This window comes from Mesoplodon bidens (assembly GCF_964165515.1).
Source record: "Mesoplodon bidens genome assembly, chromosome: 9".
NCBI lineage: Eukaryota > Metazoa > Chordata > Mammalia > Artiodactyla > Ziphiidae > Mesoplodon > Mesoplodon bidens.
In genome coordinates, this window is record NC_138166.1 from 93002780 (window position 1) to 93021424 (window position 18645).

The window sequence follows — 18645 nt, forward strand, 5'->3', positions numbered from 1 at the left end:
GTGCGAAGTGCCTACTGACCGTCCAATGCGTGTGTGTTAATTGATGGAATGAAGAGTGGAGGAGCCTCTGAATCCGACCCCTGTTCTCAGAAACTGGACAGGGAGTCCCTAAGATACTGGATGACGTTGAGGAGACTGGGCTGCACTGGGGCTAGCTGAGGTTTCCCACCTTCCAAAGGCGCCCCGGTACCTTCTTCATGGAGATAAAGCAGCCGGCAGGCCTGCGCCATCACTTTGTCTTCCTTCACTGCAGCAGCCCTGCATCCCAGGAGCAGAAACAAGCTGTATCACAACTGTGGGCTGCTGGGTGAACTATGAATATTTAAACCAAGATGTGGCTTTAGATTTAGTGGATAAAACATTGGGTTTAGAGCCAGAAGATTAGGGTTTGAGTTCGTCGGCCTCTAGGATTTATGAAATGTACAATTTCCGACAGTCTTGTAACATCTCTGAACTCTTTTTCCCCACTTGGAACCCAGGAATGAAAAGTCCTGCTCACCTACTGCCCAGGGTTGCTATGAGACTGAAACGAGGTTATAGGTCAATGTTCCTTGACCAACTACAGTGCTGAGGAAACCCTGTGGTCCTTTCCCTCAGGGTCCTGCAGAGCAGAGGGAACACGCTCTGAGGCCTCAAACCCTTCAGAGACATGGGGCTTCGTGCAGGCCAGGTGGGAAGCTTCCGCAGAGGAAGAAAGCGTCCGCACAGGCAGTTTTTAAACACAGGGAACATGGAGGAAATACCACAGAATTTATGGAGTGAAAGCTTTAAAAAGAAACACGAGACTTAAGTCAAAACAGTTGACTCAACTCTGGGGGAGGCGTCTGCCTGGAAGTAGGAGAAAAAAGAGCTAGACTTGGAGTGGGTTGAGACAGGAGAGTAAGCTCTGTGGAGTGTCCCGTGGAGCAGGGAAAACCTCAGTACACAGCTCGGGGGAGGGAAGCTGACTGTCTCTGCAGAGGGTAGCACCTACTTGCATTTTTGAAATTCTACTTCTGAGAATGTTGCTTGGGCTATACTCAAGCAAGGCCACAGTGATATGCATAAGGATGTTCGCTGAAGCCTCATTTGTAGTTGGGAAAACTTGCATACAGCTTGAATGCCATTCAACAGAGGATGGGCTACATGAATTACAACACATCCAGCCAGGGGAATCCCGAGAAGCAAATGATGTATATCTCTGGGTATGAACATGGAAAGATATTCGCCATACGGAGAATGAAAAGGTCAGTTGTAGATGGCCTGGATATGATGATCTTGTTTTCATAAAAAGTAAAAGTACACCTGTGCTTGCATATGCATAGAAAAAGATAGGGGAGGGCGTATGCTAATTCCACGCTAAGAGTTTTGTCTCTGGGAGTTGGGATTATAGGCTATTTTCTATACAGTTCTGTAGTTGTTTTTTTAATAGATATATATTGAAAAGAAAATATCCAGAGATATTTTCTTCCCTGGTGGAGCAGTGGTTGAGAATCCGCCTGCCAATGCAGGGGACACGGGTTCGAGCCCTGGTCCGGGAAGATCCCACATGCCGTGGAGCAACTAAGCCCGTGCGCCACAACTACTGAGCTTGCACTCTAGAGCCTGCAAGTCACAACTACTGAGCCCACGTGCCACAACTACTGAGCCTGCGCTTTAGAGTCCACAAGCCACAACTACTGAGCCTGTGTGCCACAACTACCGAAGCCCACACGTCTACAGCCTGTGCTCCACAGCAAGAGAAGCCACCGCAGTGAGAAGCCCACTCACTGCAACGAAGACTAAATGCAGCCAAAAATTAAAATAAATAAATTTATTTTTTAAAAATCCAGAGAATAAAAGCCTAATGTTTAATTATGGTAAATATCATGGCAACAGTCTGCTCCCATACTGGAGAAATCCCAACCAGCCTGTCCTTGTGTCATAGATACCGAAATTGTAATAAATCCTTAATCCTGTTACTCTCCTGATGAAAAGCCTAAAACCTCTCATATTTGACCCTTCCACTCCATCCCAGTTCACTTACTGTCCACAATTCACTGAGTATTATCTCTGTTCTGAGGTGAGTGTAGAATGGGGGTGATTATCTCTCCACGGCACTTACAGCTTCCACAAATCACAAATCACACAAAAGGGCTCCAACAATATTAGTCGGAGGAGTGAATGTGCGAAATTGATGCCACTAGGGGAGGTGGTCACCCCTTAGGACATCTCTGAGCTGGTGGCCAGCATCAAAGCCATCTCCGTGAAGCAGGCAGGGCCTGTGCTAGGCCCAGAGGTCCACGGCGGGACAGGAGGAGTACATTCTAGACGCAGATCCTGAAAAGGAAGATGAGGGCCCTGGGCTCCATCACCAGGCAGCTGTGGGACTTTGTACCATCACTTTCCCTTTCTGGGTTTTCGTTTCCTCCTCTGTAAATAAGAGGTCACCATGGGCTTGGTCAACACACTTTCCAAGCACTTTCCTAAGAGCACAACATCTGGGCTGTTCATAAATGTCCCTTAAAAGGGATCCTGTGGTCGAATGCACTTGGGGAATGCTGTTCTCTGCACCCCCCTCTCGGAGAGTTCCCATGCACATCGGCAGGTTCAAGTTTCCGAGAGGTCTCGAGTAAATGAACTTACGTATCAATGCTCACACCAGCATTTCTTACTTTCATTTCACCTTGGAACCTTAATTTCTTTTCCTGAGCATCTTTCTGTTACAGACATTGGTCTAAGTAATATCTGTGGTTCTTCCAACTCTCTGAATCCGTGGCCATGATGAACCACGCCAGCTCTCGATCCTCCTACATCCCACACAGTGGTGCCTGTGGCTGAAAGCACCCTATTTCTGATGGCCCTTGTGGAAGCACAGCTTGGTTTTGTGAGGAGGATGCACAGATCCGTTAACATCCCAGTATGGTACTGATCATACGGGACAAAAGAGACATGGAATATGGAGAGAGGACAGGAAGTCCTAAAGGGCTGGGCTAGAGCATGGGGCACTGATCCAGATGTGATGCAGCTGTTGGGGGACATCTAAGTAGAGATGCAAAATAGGGAGTCAGGGCAAATGGCTAGAGAAAGGGGAAGGTGCTTGGAAGGTACTTGGTACTTGTGTGGTTCACTCCCTTATTTGTGGCTCATCTATGCCTCTGGATCTAACTACCATTTGCGTATTGGTGTCTTCTACGTTTGAATATAACCTTTTGATTAAGAGTATGGGCTTTAGAGTCATACATCCCATGCCTCAGTTTCTACTTCTCTAAAATAGGGTTAATAATAAGCGTTACTTCATAGAGTGGTTTATGAGGATTAAATGAGCTAATGAGTATCTGGATGTTCTTAGAATAGTAACTCGCACATAGTAAGTACTTCATAAATGGTGTTGTCCTTATTCATTATTATTACTTACATTTCCTGCTGAGATTCCTGTGACTTGACGGCTCCACTCTGATGTATCCCAGGCATCTCCAACTTAACAGGACCCAAACTCAACTTTTATGCACATAGCATTTTTTTCTATTTTTTTATTTGTGATTATAATTTGAGTTGTTTATGTTGCCACTGGCCTTTGGTATCATAGCCCTTGAAGTAGATACAACATAATTAATATCACTGTGTCCCTACTGTTGAACATTTTTCACTCTTCCCAATTTTTTTTTCTTCTTTTGATTTTTTTCTTTTTTTTAAATTGAAGTGTAGTTGATTTACAATGTTGTACCAATCTCTGCTGTACAACAAAGTGCCTCAGTTATACATATACACACTTTTCTTGTGTATTCTTTTCCATTATGATTTATCACAGGATATTGAATATAGTTCCCTGTGCTATATATTAGGACCTTGCTGTTTATCCATCCTAAATGGAATAGTTTGCATCTACCAACTTCAAACTCCCAGTCCATCCCTCTCCCTCTCCCCCTCCCCCCTGGCAACCACAAGTCTGTTCTCTATGTGAGTCTGTTTCTGCAAAACCCAGCTTTTGATCTTCCCAACAATACCCCATCTTTTCCCAGCCTTCCTCATCTCAGTGAATGGTGCTCCCTCAAGTCAGGAACCTGGGGAGTCAGACGTGCCACCTCCTTCCCCTCCCTTCTGCAGCCAATCCACCAGGAAATTCTGCAGAGTCAATCCCCAGAATAGATTTCAAACTCCTCTACTTCTTTCTGCCTCCCATCCCTATTCTAGTGTGAGCAGCCTCATCTTGGGATGAACGAAATAGTCTTCCAAGCGCCTTCCTACTTTTCCTTCCATGAATTCTTCACGTGGAGCCAGAACAACTCTAACAAACAGAACTACGACCACACTGAACTTCCCTGGTGGTGCAGTGGTTAAGAATCCGCCTGCCAGTGCAGGGGACGTGGGTTTGAGCCCTGGTCTGGGAAGATCCCACATGCCACAGAGCAACTAAGCCCATACGCCACAACTACTGAGCCTGCGCTCTAGAGCTCGCAAGCCTTAGCTACTGAGCCCAAGTGCCACGATTACTGAAGCCCGTGCGCCTAGAGCCCATGCTCCTCAACAAGAGAAGCCACTGCAATGAGAAGCCCGTGCACTGCAACGAAGAGTAGCCCCCACTCGCCGCAGCTAGAGAAAGCCCGCGTGCAGCAACGAAGACCCAACGCAGCCACAAATAAATAAATAAATAAATTTATTAAAAAAAAGAAGAAATACGACCACACTAAACTGTTAGGTTGCACATCAAATGAAGCCCAGGCTTCTCACCGTGGCTCTGAGCTGTCTGGTCTCTGTAGATGTCTCCACCTCGCCCCGCTGCTCCCCCAGCTGGCCCACTGGCCTCTCTCAAGTTCCCACAACGCGGGGACTTCTTCCCCACCTTAGAGCCTTTATCTTGTCACACTTTTTGGCCCGAAGACTTTGCCCACGGCTCTTTACCGGAAGGTCTCCTCCTCACCTGAGACTCTCAGCTTCAAGCCTTCCTCCTCGGACAGATTTCCTCCCACACTCTCTTAATGGGTTACCCCAGTCATTCCCAGTCACACACAGCCCCATGTTCACAACCTTCACAGCACAGTTCTCAACATGCAATTACTTATTTCTTTGTCCACTTGTTTACTGTCTGTCTCTCCCCAGAGAAAATTCTCCAGAATCTAGTACTTCTGTTTTCCAAACACTGTAGACTCAGCACAGAGCCTGACCCCCATACGTGGTGAATAAACAAATGAGTGTCATGGTGAGTGAATGATTTCCTCTCTGAAACACGCTTCCAGTTACTAAAGGTATCATATGCTGACTAATAAGCAAAAGATAATTCTGTCTACCTTAGTCAGATAAGCTCAGAGCTAGAACAAAGGACCCATACATGAGCCAATGGATATGCTATTAGACATTTAAGAAATCCTCCAACTCACGATGAGAGGGCTGACCCGAGGCAAGATCTTCAGTCTGTCCCAACAGGCAGTCACCAGGGACCCCACTGAGCCCACAGGTGTCAATGGACCCCAGGAACGAATGAACTTAATGGGATGGGTGTCCTCAGTGCAGCCAGTATTCTTCATCAGGCTGATGTCTGGCCTCAAATTTTTCTGGGACATTCAGTCTCCTCACCCATATCATCATTTAATTACAAATTAATTTTTTTAAAAGAGGAGTCTTTCTTTCTTTCTTTCTTTTTTTTTTTTTGCGGCACGCGGGCCTCTCACCGCTGTGGCCTCTCCCGTTGCGGAGCACGGGCTCCGGACGTGCAGGCCCAGCGGCCATGGCTCGCGGGCCCAGCCGCTCTGTGACATGTGGGATCTTCCCAGACCGGAGCACGAACCCGTGTCCCCTGCATCGGCAGGCGGACTCTCAACCACTGTGCCACCAGGGAAGCCCGAGGAGTCTTTCTTTAAGGACTACTTGTCACAGTAGAAATCTATGGTTGCAACCATTTTCTTTCCCAGCAAACAGGGAGCCAGTTCTGCTGCTGCTTCCCAGGGAAGTTAATGTAAATGTTTATTGACTGAAGAGTCATCAAGAAAATAAAGTTGCTGATTCATTGCTTTACACTGAAACCCTTTGTTTTTCCCTCCTCTTCCTTCCTCTTTATAAGAAGACACTTCTGAGAAAGAGCACATTTCAGGGACCCACTTGATCTTGATGTGATGTTTTCTTGGTTGCCTAAGTCTTTCATCTGCAGATCGTGGTTCCTGTAACGGCAGGGGGACCAGCCCCACTCTTTCCTCTGGAGGACCACCCCTCTAGGGTCTCTGAGGAACAATGGAAGTCTTGGGGCTCCTCAGACTGGAAGCCAGTGGCCCCATGGTGATGGTGGCCCTGTCAGTGGTCCTCTTGGTTCTCCTGAAGTGGTAAGTGCAGCCAGCATGTTCCAATGGCTGTGACATTGTCAGGAATAGCAGCCGTGGAGCCATGCTGGAGCCGGGGTGGGGTGTGTGGGAGTGTGTTTTCCTTCCCCTCTAATCTAGAGGGAGTTGAGTATTAACACAGCTTCAGAATTGAAAGCAAACAGCCAGGTTAATCTTTTGCTCAAATGCAGGAGATGGAGGTGTCAGGAAAGACTGGTGATTCAGTGGTTGAGAACGCTACACATAATTAAGTTTGAAAGAGATGGAAAAAGCAACAAATTGGAAAGGTTTGGGGAGAAGTATCTCCTTGCACCCCCATCCTATCTTCTCACCTCATTTTTCTAAGATCCTCTCCCCAGGTTGGATTTACAGCAGATTCAGCCTCTTGGGTCTGATGACATTAAAAACAAAAAAGATATAGGAGCTGTCTGGCAACGTGGGCCACTTTGTAGAATGTCATTGACAGGGATTTCTGTAGGTTTAAGGGCAAAGTGGTGGAACTAATTTCCTCATTTTCTAATATTTGATGGAAGGGAATGGATTCCAACGAACATAGTGTGTGCAGTGCCGCAAAGTTTGAGACCCTGGGGGAATCTCAAATTTAAACTGGGAGTAACCCCTGGTGATTTAGTTAATTCAACAGGAGGTTTTCTGAAGTCTGGCTTGATCGAAGGCTGGATGGAAGGTCCCACAATATGTTCTATTTGTGCATATTCACCCTGTCGGCAAAACTTATTAAAGTTACCCACTCCATCAAAAGCACCTGGACTTAGGCGGCTCTGGTTTTTGAGGGAAAAGTGGAAAAAATAATGGAGAACTTCAGTTTGAACAGAATTTCAATTTATGTTTCCGGTAGTAATAAAGCCTCCTCTAGATTAATAACTGGGAAAGCACTTTGAAAAGCATCAAGCATTATGCAAATGTGAGGTATTATTCTTTTGGAATTTGCATAGCTGAAAATGGAATTCACGTCTGGTGTTCTAGGATGATGCAATTACCTCTTGGAAATTGGCTCTGAAACCCAGCTCCAGTCCCAGTGCTGCTTTGCTTTCTAACTGGTTTAATTATCTTTTGAACTTTTCTCAGTGTGGCTTATCTTGCCTTGAAACCAGCCACATGCAAGCCCAGGAGCAAGTGGTACCCCCTCTCCACCCCCCACCTCCATTCATCCACCTCAGCTTCTGCTCAGAGATGAGATGCACTTAGCACAGTGCCTGACACTCAGTAGATGTCAGCCACTATCATTAACTATCATTTATGTAACCTAAACGCAGAGGAAAATAAGTCTTCAGTGCTTCAGGTATATTTAAAATTTCTCATTAATATGTTTATTAATGTTAATTTCTCATTGACAGCTGTGCTCTGATTGTGATTCTCAAAGTGTGTCCAACCTGAGGCCTCCAGGTGGTCTCTCAGCATCATTGTTTCTATTGCACACTTCACTGCACTTCTGTTTCTGTCTTTATTGGGTCTTTTTAATTTCCGTAGTCTTGATTTCCAGCTCAGTGCCTGATATACAGTATGACCTCGATAAATGTCTGATGAATGGATGAATGAATTGCATACATTAGTGTTGCTCTGGTCACGGAAAGGGGCATGTGTCCTGACTGATAAGTTGGCTGTAACTGGGTGTTCCTAATCAGCGTAGATCAGAGTCACGGCCAATAATACCATACCATTCAGCAAGGCAGTGGTGCATTTGTAATCTGTTCTGGGGCCATGCTAATAACCTGGGTCAAAGACACAGAGATAAGAGAGATGCATGAAGCAGAGATGGTGAATAGGACGTGAGGGCCGACTTCTATTTGTTCTAGCAAAAATCATTATTGATTTGTTCATGTGTGCCAGGCATGGCGTGAGGCCCTGGTACAAGGTCAGAAAACAGGAGGTCTGGATCAGATGCCCAGGGTTGGGGAGACGTGGAGGTTCTGGGTGAGCTCGGTGTCTGTTGAGGATAACGCCGTAGAGAAGGAGGCAGCAGCGGGGAGCAGCCATGGCCATGACCGTGGCTCTGGTGCTCCTGGGTCTATCCCTTGATCAGCTCAAGGTCACCATCCGTGGGCTCTGAACCCTCCTCTTCCAGATAAGACTCCAGGTAGCCTCTGAGCAACAGACATCAGCTTGAATGCAGCAGGGCCTCCCTCAAGCTTCATTTTCTCGACAGGATGCATGTGGGCGACAGAGGGGTGCTCTGGGAGAGCTGGGGGTGGAGAGACCCTCACAGCCATGTGGCCCCCGAGGAGATCTTGTGGAGGGTGCTGTCCTGGCCGTTTAAACTCCTTAGTCTTTCCTTTAGGAGTTCCCCCTGCCATGGGACCAGGCAAGCGTGCAATGACAGCCTTGACTCTGGGAAGGTAACATGAGGAGGACCACCTCTTGCCTGCTCAACGAGCCTAGGAGTTCTTTCAAGGCAGGACAGAGGTCCTGTATCTCATTGCAGTTCTGGAAACTTCTGTCCATGACTCAGATGTTCTTCTAGCATCTGGTTGAATGCGGGTAAAGTGAAGAAGTACACATTCATCAGCCCAGCACCTGGGACGTAGGGTTTGGTCCCTGACTCTTTCAGCAGCTTCATCCACCAGGCTCTGACCCCAACCTGTGGGCCTGGCAGTTCTGTGAACAGTCACATTGCTGCAGGCGTCCGTGCCTCTGCCCTTGCTGGTCTTCATGCTTGGAATCTTCTTCCTCCTCTCTTTCCTTCAAGGAGCACAGGGGCACCTCCTCAGGGAAGCTTCTCCTGTTTGCCCAAGACACTGAGAAGTCCCACTCACTGTTGTTTTCCTCATCACTCTCATCTCCACCACCCCCCTTGCATGCAGTTGGTGCCTAATAAATGTTGGCTCGAATCTCCCATGGCATTTTACTTTCTTTCTTTCTTTTTTTTGGCCACACCATGCAGCTTGTAGGATCTTAGTTCCCCGACCAGGGATTGAACCCGGGCCAATCCTGGACAGTGAACCACTGGACTGCCAGGGAATTCCCAACCGCTGATATTTTCTTGCTGGTTCATCTCTTAGGTGTCACAGCTCAGTACAAATCTAATTCTTCTGCCCACGTGCATCACCCTTTTCCTGAAAGCCTATTGTGTTTTCAGTTTGGTCCAACTTGGTGTCCACGTTTCTAATTGTTACAAGTGCACTGTTTTTGAATCTCCACTCACCTTGTACAGCAAGACCATGGCATGTACTTAATAAACACTTCTTAATTATTAAGTGTTATGTGAATTTAGAAAGAAGACAAAAGAGTGAATTTCATCTAAAAAGAGACTAATATAACATAGGCATAGTATATTTTGATAGTTTTCCCCAAACTGCATTTGACACAATTTTTTGATGACAGTCACCTAAATTGACAGTTATGAGGCTGGGTCATGTGCACTGGGGTCTGAGGAGATCAGGGATGTTCCAATGGGGCTGGAGATGAGCTGGTATGTAGAATACATTAGCTTGAAGCACATGAAGCACATGTGAAGGTGATCTAAACTCGTGATAAAACATTTTTAAAACTCATTTTTTAAACGCATTTTTTCTGTATAAAATTGGTGGAAATGCTGACTTCCGGAAGAGATTTGATGTACAAGAAATAAGTTGTGTGAGTTGAATAGTGGTAGAGGCAATCTTAAGTATAGTGTATATAAACTTTCAAGCGTACCTATGAACTGGCAGCTTTTGGTAAGATGAGGGTTTCTTTATTAAGAAAGAGTATAAGGACTCCCTATATAACTATGTACCAATTCATTTGCCTCATCCGTACAGACAGGAAGTAGATTAGTGGTTGTCAGGGGCTGGAGGAGGGGAGAAGGGAGTGGCTGCTGATAGGTATGGAGTTTCTTTTGGGGCTGATGAAAATGTTCTGAAATTAGACGATGTTGATGGTTGCACAACTCTGTGAACGTACTAAAACCACTGAATCACATACTTTAATAAAAGGATGAATTTTATGACATGTGAAGTATATTGCAGTAAAAAAAATTCATGTACCCAGAAAAAAAAAAAAAGAAAGAGAGAAAGAATATAATGAAATAACCCCGATATTAATAGTGGTTTTCTTCCAATGGTGGGATTATGGGTGATTTTTTTCTTCCTTTAGTCTTTCTGTATCTTCCGTATTCTTTTTTTTTTCCTTTTAATTAATTTATTTATTTTTGGCTGTGTTGGGTCTTCATTTCTGTGCGAGGGCTTTCTCTAGTTGCGGCGAGCGGGGGCCACTCTTTATCGCAGTGCATGGGCCTCTCACTATCACAGTCTCTTGTTGTGGAGCACCGGCTCCAGACCCGCAGGCTCAGTAGTTGTGGCTCACGGGCCCAGCCGCTCCGTGGCATGTGGGATCTTCCCAGACCAGGGCTCGAACCTGTGTCCCCTGCAGTAGCAGGTGGATTCTTAGCCACTGCGCCACCACGGAAGCCCCGTATTCTTTTTTTAAATGAATATCAATTATTGAGCAAAAAAAGAGAAATTTTACTAAAAAGAACAGGGAATTGCTCCTCTCTAGTGCTGAAGAGGAAAGCAGTTTTATGCTTTGGGCATGGAGGTCTTGAGACTGTAAGCTAACTATTTCTACAGCAAAGTGGAATGTACAGGGGAGTTTGGAGTAATCAGGGAGCTTCTTGGCTGATGAAGCAGTGAGAAAAGCAAACCGTGGTTGTTGCATTAAGTAACTAAACAGTCAAGGCAGTTAAATATATAAATATGGTGGAAACTGAGACGAGTTGTCTTGGGAAGGTGGAAGGGCTTTCAATGCCAAGCTGCATTTAAATCTCAGGAGCCCGAGACCCAGAGGTATAAATCAAACGGACATTAAAATAGGAATCAGGGTAAGTTAGTGTTCTGATCTAGTCTCATTCTAAGACCAGGTTAAATTAAATTGTGAATGGTAATGGTGATTATTAAGACTTAAGACTACAATGAAAAAGTCCATCCCTGTACTTGGAAGTTTCTTTCTCAGAGAGCTTGCTTTACATGTGGAAAAACTGGATTCTAATTCTAGACCTACATCTAATCACAAGCCATATTTAAAAGAAACCACTGCTCTCTGGGATGCAAGATGGTTCAACATATACAAATCAATAAACATGATACACCACATTAACAGAATGAAGGATAAAAAATCCTATAATTATCTCAATACATGCAGAAAAAGCATTTGACAAAATTCAACTTTCTTTCATGATAAACACTCTCAACAAACTAGGTATAGAAGGAATGTACCTCAACATGATAAAGGCCATAGTATATGACAAATTCACAGCTAACACCGTAATCAACAGTGAGAAGCTGAAAGTTTTCTCTCTAAGATCAGTAACAAGACAAGAATGCTTACTCTTGTCGCTTTTATTCAGCATAATGCCGGAAGTCCTAGCCAGAGCAATTAGACAAGAAAATGAAACAATGGGCATCCAAATGGGAAAGGAAGAAGTAAAACTACCTCTGTTTGCAGAGCATATGGTCTTATATATGCAAAATCCTAAAGACTCACAAAAAAACTGTTAGAACTAATTAATGAATTCATTAAAGTTGCAGATACAAAATCAACATAAAAAATCAGTTGTATTCCTACGTACTAACAACAAACTATCTGAAAAAGAAATCAATCCCATTTATGATAGCATCAAAGAGAATAAACTACTTAAGGATAAATTTAACTAAGGAGGTAAAAGATCTATGCACTGAAAATTATGCAACACTGATGAAAAAACGGAAAAGGTTGCAAAATACATGGAAAGATATCCCGTGTTTATGCATGGGAAGAATTAATATTGTTAAAATGTTCATACTACCCAAAGTGATATACAGAGTCAATGCAACCCCTATCAAAATTCCAATGGCATTTTCCACAGAAATAGAAAAAAATCCTAAAATTTGTATGGATCCACAAAAGACTCTAAATAGTCAAAGCAATCTTGAGAAAGAAGAACAAATTTGGAGGCATCACAATTCCTTTTTTGGGGGGGGGCACGCAGCTTGTGGGATATTAGTTCCTGACCAGGGATCAAACCTGTGCCCCCCTGCAGTGGAAGCACAGAGTCCTAACCACTGGACAGCCAGGAAATTCTCCATCACAATTCCTGATTTCAAACTATATTACAAAGCTATAGTAGTCAAAACAGTATGGTTCTGGAATACAAACAGACACATAGGTCAATGGAACGGAATAAAACATCCAGAAACAAACGGTCAATTAATTTTTGACAAAGGATTCAAAAATACACAATGGGGAAAGGATAGTCTCTTCAATAAATGATGTTGGGAAAACTAGATAATCATATGCAAAATAATGAAATTGGACCCTTATCTTATACCATAAACAAACAAAAAACTCAAATTGGATTAACAACTTAAATGTAAGACCTGAAACTGTAAAACTCCTAGAAGAAAACATAGAGCAAAAGCCCCACGAGATTGGTCCTGGCAATGATGTTTTGGTGTTTTCGACACTGAAAGCACAGGCAACAAAAGCACAAATAAGTCAGTGGGACTGCATCAAACTAAAATTTTCTGCACAGCAAAGGAAACACTGAACAAAATGAAAGGCCACCCAGTACCATCTAGATTTACTCCATGACTGCTTCATCTGTTGATGGTCTTGCTTGGGCTGGTCTGTGCTGAATGCAGCTGCTGCTGCTGGTGGTGAAAAAGAAGTCAGATAAGACCCAATGGGTCCACTAGTGACTGCTCCCTCTCCTGCCTGGGCCCCCTACTCTTCCTCAGTGGCAGTTCCTATGGTGCTGATTGTCCCAGGAGCCGGGAAATACTCTCCAGAAGCGGCTTTTGGGGGCCTTTTAGCTTCGTGCATGATTCTTGCTTCTCGCCTTCCAGCCCCAATCGTTCAGCCTTTCTGGGTCTCCAGCCAGTCACAGGTGGCTTTGGAAAGCAGAAAGGTCTTGGTCTAGGTTCTTGAAACGCAGGGAAGGATTAGCAGAGAAGAGGAGGGAGGACATTTTAGGTGGGCAAGTATCACAGGTGAAGGCAACATTGGGGTTTGTAATATTTGGTGGAACAGACCATTCAGAGTGTGAATAATAGATGCATTTTAGAAATACATTTTAAAGGCCGTGGATAATTTCCAGTGCCCCAGAGCATGTAGAGAAGGATGAATGCTATTTGCCTCTTTTATTTTTTGTGCTTTTGTCTAGGATATGATGGGTACTTCAGTTTAATAATTCAGTGATGAGCTTGGAGATAAAACTGAGCCTGCTTATGAAAACTAGGTCTGTGTTTCCTTGAGGACCATTTTCACAGAATATTATTTTTTGTTTTCTCTCTTTTAAATAGCTATACACAATATCCCCAGCCTTCTTCTCACTTTATTGATTTTCCAGAACAAGAGTACGAGTTGTGATTATAAAGTAAGGTGACTGATTATTTTAGCATACACACCAGAACTTATACAACCAAATGAATTTTATGACCTTCAAAGGCAGTTTCCTGATAGGCTATACCCTTACTGCAGATATGCCATATCAGAAAACACATTCTTAGCACTTTTCTTTGGGAACGGTCCTTGGTGTGTGAATGCAGTTTTTTGACCGCCCTCAAGGCAACAAATCATCGTCTTTGTTGAGAACAGATTGATTTTTTAAAAACAGCCCAAATTTTGGCAGCTAGGTGATTAGACAGGGTAATATTATTTTTAATCCAAAACAAAATATGATTGTAAAACAATAAAACTTGTTGTTCTTTACTGAGAAGTTTATGAGGCATTTCTGGAAGCCAGGGGATTCTGTAAGGCCACACTCATTGGGCCTATGAGTTGCTCTTAGTTTAGTTTAGCTTTGTTTTAAAGAAAACAACAGCAATAATCTTAACCCTTATGGTTATACCTCTTCTTATCTTGTAAGGAATTCAGGCTTGTGGAATTGGTAGCATCGACTCTTTGGTCAGAGATGAAAGAAGAATCTCATTCATTCTATAAACAAAACAGGCCATCGGATTTATGTCGGTGCCTTACTGAGCTGCTTGAGTCAATGCTTGGTGCTACTCTCCTGGGAGGACAGTGGTTCTCCCAGAAATAAAGCCATGGACCCATGAATGGACCCTCCCCTCCACCCCTGAGTACCATGATAACAACCTACCAAATAGGCTGTCATCTGCCACTGAGGGCAAGGGCCTCATCTTTGGGAAGCTGAACAGCGTGGCAAGGACTTGTTTCTGTTTGTAAAAATGATGTACATCTCAACAAGGGGGCGAGACTTTGGGGAGAGCAGGGGCGGGGGGCAGGTCTCGCACTGCTGTGGATTGGCGCTTCAATTATTAAGCGCCACCTTGTCCCTGGTTTGCCAGAAACCTGTGATGCTGCACAATGTCCTGGGGGTGGGGGAGGGGAGGGGCGTCAGCTGAGTGGGGAGACCCCACGACCCCCGCCGTCTCAGGTGTCTTTGGGCCCCCAGGCAGAGCCTGGCACTGGGCTACCCTGCGGGGCCATACTAAACCTCTGGGTGGCCTTGCGAAGGTGTGTTTCTTAGGTTTTGCCTCAGCAGATGGAAATTCCTGAATATGGTCCCAGAAACAGATGGCTTTTTTTGCTCAAAGTTCTCTGGGAAAATGGTGTCAGAGAATGACAGCAAGGCCAACCTCTACCAAGAGTGGCTTCAACCAAAACCCCATTTCCCAAGCCCTGCCCAGAACGCCCCAGAGAGAGCCAGCTCCGGGCACCAAACCCAGCAGCTGCCTCTGCCCTCTGAGCTGGAAGGTGCACTGAAATCCTCCCCGAGTCTCCTTCCTCCGCCCCTTCTCTCCACACTCTGCCTGTACATCACAGACTCCTGCTGCCCGAATGCCCTCCCCTCAAATGAAATCCCACCCACCCCTCAAAACCTTGTCCAGACATTGATCTTCCTGAACGCCTCCTTAGCCAGGCCAGCCCTCAAGAGCCTGGCCTCCTTTGAACTCCAGCAGTGCCTGCTGTCCCTTGGCACACACTGTATCATTCTACTGTTCATGCCTGTGTCCTATTTCCTAGCCTGATGATAAGGCCCTGAATCTTAAGACGGTGAGTGCCTGGTGCATAGTAGCTGCTCAGTAAACGTTAATGACCACAATCATGGCGCTGCTTCCAAACGACTGCCGTCACGTGTGTGTGCGAGCCAATCTCCCTCTGACTGGCACACTAGTGCCACCATGTTCTCAACATCTGGCAGAATGCTTTGCATGCGGGTCATTGAAAGAGTAAATAAATTCCTTCTTAGTTCATACCTTCACTGAATGCTGAAGGCTTTCTAGGCTATGTGCTGGTTCTACCTCATTGATGGGCTATGGATCACACGCCCATGAACTCAGATACATAAAGTAACTGTCACATTAGAAATCAAAGAGCAAGGCTCTGATGCAAAAGGAAGGGATGGGATAGAATGCAGGACACAGCCATTTAGAAGATGAGGTATGCGGGGAGCACAGAACACTTGGTGTGTGAGCGGGGTGTCCTGACTACAATGTAGGGAAGGGAAGGCATTCAGCCCCCAGCAGAGGCATCAAAGGGCAAACACTTCCTTCTTCACTGTTTTATTAACCGCTAATCCCCACAGTTCAAAGCACCGCTATTGGTGCTTTTCACCAACATCTACTGTTTATACTATTTCCCCATAGGTCCTGTGTTCTATTGTCCAAACAACGATGTATATTTAAGTAATGAATGATTTATTTTCCCATTTTAATTATTCAAAGACAAGCCGATGGAAGCTCTGCCAATGAGGACAGTGATCAATGAGAGAACCAGCATTAGTGTACCAAGTTATAATTCTACTCCGAAGCAAAGAAACTTGACATTTTAGTTAACGTGCACAATCTTACTGTCAATAAAGGCACGATTTACATTTAGGTTCTTCGCAATGTTGAAAATATCTCACGTACCCCCTTCCTATCTTCGCAAATCAATAGGCATCCGGGAAGCCCAGGCTGTGAGCATTGTTAAGCACAGTCAGTTATACATTTAATGGTTTCAACCCTGTCTGTTCACAGAGAGTGACCAAATTGGTAGCATCGTCTCATGATATAAGGGAGGATAGAAGGAGACAATTGGGAAGTTCTTAGGAGAAATACGGCCCTGTGGAAATCAGCAAGACCTTTCCAGCTGAGGGCAGATACACTTTTTCCACTGGAGGACCTTGGGCAAGTCACTTCTTCCTTGCCAGTTTCCTCACTAATAAGAGAGGGCTGACAGTCCCTGGCTCTGAGCATACGGCATCCTTTCCACCCAGGCCCCCGGGCCAGCTCTCCCTCACCCCTCCCAGTTAGCCCAGTCTTGTTTCCTAAGTGGTGCCTGAATCCTTCTTTCCCCCTGTAGTTCAGGATTTCAAGAGCATCCCTTGGCTGGAAATAGACACCCAGCTGATTTCCCTACCTCGTGTCCTGTGCCCCTCAAATTTGTCCTCCAACTCTGCAGCCGGAAGAACACACCAGAATCTCACCGCTGCTTCAGAAAACCCTCCCGTGGCCCTCCCCGCCTGGGGAGCTGGTCTCCCTGGCTGGCGCGGGAGGCCCTATCTGACCTGGTCCCATCCACTTCCGCGTGGTCACCTCCTCACCTGGCACCTTGCTCTCCAGCGCTCACAGTTCCTTCCCCACGCCATGCTGTCTGCCCTCAATTTCCTTCCCTCTCCTGGGGTGCTCCTCACCCCTTCATTCCGGTGACAGCCCTGCATCTCCTGTGGTCTTGGCCCTACCACAGCCGGTGCCTTCTCTCTCTCTTGTACCAATTCCCTGGCTCCCCCATTAGAAGGTGAGCAGGACTGGGTCTTACTCAGCTTTCCCCTTAAGTGCCTAGCACTGTGCCTCTACACTTCTGTTGGGTAATAGGCATTCGATGATTGATCGAAGCTGAATTAAGAGGGACAGTGTATAGGATTTCATGGGGCACACGCTTGGCGTATAAAGACACAAATTCGTGTTAGCTGTTCTTTGCTGCTATGAATATCCTCATAGAGAATTTCCATTTATTTCTGGATGCATATCACTGCAGCCAGCTGCCACCCCTACATGTTATAAAACAAAATTTCACTGAATTGAACTCTGGATCTCAATAAAAGATTTCATCTTTATAATTCAGGCAAGACTGGGCTGTGGGTTGAAGTTCATCTCTGCACGGTTTATGAGGGAAGGCTTGCTAAACAAAATCTTAGTGCAAAGGTGACTGTTGAACCCATTTAAGAAAATAAACTATTCCCAAGCACGTTAGCCGACGTTACTTCATCAACACTGCCTTTAAAATACACACTAAAGGGCTTCCCTGGTGGCGCAGTGGTTGAGAGTCCGCCTGCCGATGCAGGGGACACGGGTTCGTGCCCCAGTCTGGGAAGATCCCACATGCCGCGGAGCGGCTGGGCCCGTGAGCCATGGCCGCTGAGCCTGCACGTCCGGAGCCTGTGCTCCGCAACGGGAGAGGCCACAGCAGTGAGGGGCCTGCATAGTGAAAAAAAAAACAAAAAACAAAAAAACACACTAAAACCAGTTCACTCTTGGCTGCCTTTCCCCACATGTGTAATGGTCCAGAGCTTGGGCTTTGGAACCTGATTGCCTGGGTTCAAGTCCTGGTTAGCTTCGTGACCTTAAGGAAGTTTTTAAGGTCACTGTGCCTCAGTTCACCCAGTTTTAAGTAGGGGTAATAACAGTGCTCACCTCACAGCGTGCTGGAAGGATTAAACTCGGAGCAGTGCTGGGCAGGGTTAATGTTCAGTAAGTGTTAGCTATTGTTACCCCATTATGAACTGCAGGTTTGTACTCCACAATAATCGCATAGGTGCTAGGTAGGTAGATCGTGGGTTTTATTTTATTGTTTTAAAATACCGTTTGGAATTCTCACATGATCTCCAGGACTGCACTGAAGTGAACAGTGAAGAGAGCCACATGTCAAACACGTGGCCTCATTTTGAATGATCTTGAGCTTATACCATTAGGTAGCTTTTGGTCTTGAACAAGTAAGATGGGGTTTAAAAAATACCTATTGGATTTAGCAACTAAGAAGTTTTAGGTGATGTTGGAGGTGGTAAGAATAGACGCCAGAACGCAGCAGGTTGAGAAGTGACTGGGAAAGAAGAATATCCTTTGTTTCACTGGTTGACACTTGCCTTGCCCTTGGGTTTGAGAACTTGAAGTGTAAACGATGCATAGCAAATCAGTAAATAAATCCTGGTAAGTTCTCACTCTATTCTCTCTCACAGACCAGACCTCTGGTTTCCTGCGCACTCTTGTCCAAGCCCCTGCCTTTGTTATTCCTTTATTATGACACTGTACACGTTTCTTTGCAGGTTCAGTTCTCTCTCGTCCTAAAACATACAAGTGAGTCAGCCGACCAACAGCCACCTCTTCTCTGACTACATGCTCCACCTTTGCCAGGACTGCATCTCACCCTTCCCTTCCCAGTCAAGACCCCACGCTTACTCGCT

At 45.4% G+C, this 18645-nt stretch overlaps 1 protein-coding gene across 3 annotated transcripts in view; it reads left to right on the plus strand.

The window, feature by feature from the left end:
- Positions 1–6110: 6110 nt before the first annotated feature.
- The window catches only part of TBXAS1 (thromboxane A synthase 1), a gene marked incomplete at its 3' end in the record, with an annotated part of 154446 nt that continues 141911 nt past the window's right edge, over positions 6111–18645 (plus strand). For all 3 annotated transcript variants that reach the window (XM_081244942.1, XM_081244941.1, XM_081244943.1), the window contains exon 1: positions 6111–6272. In XM_081244942.1, coding sequence (XP_081101068.1) covers positions 6184–6272 — 89 coding nt within the window. In that variant the 5' untranslated portion in view covers positions 6111–6183. The remainder of the gene's footprint in view (positions 6273–18645) is intronic.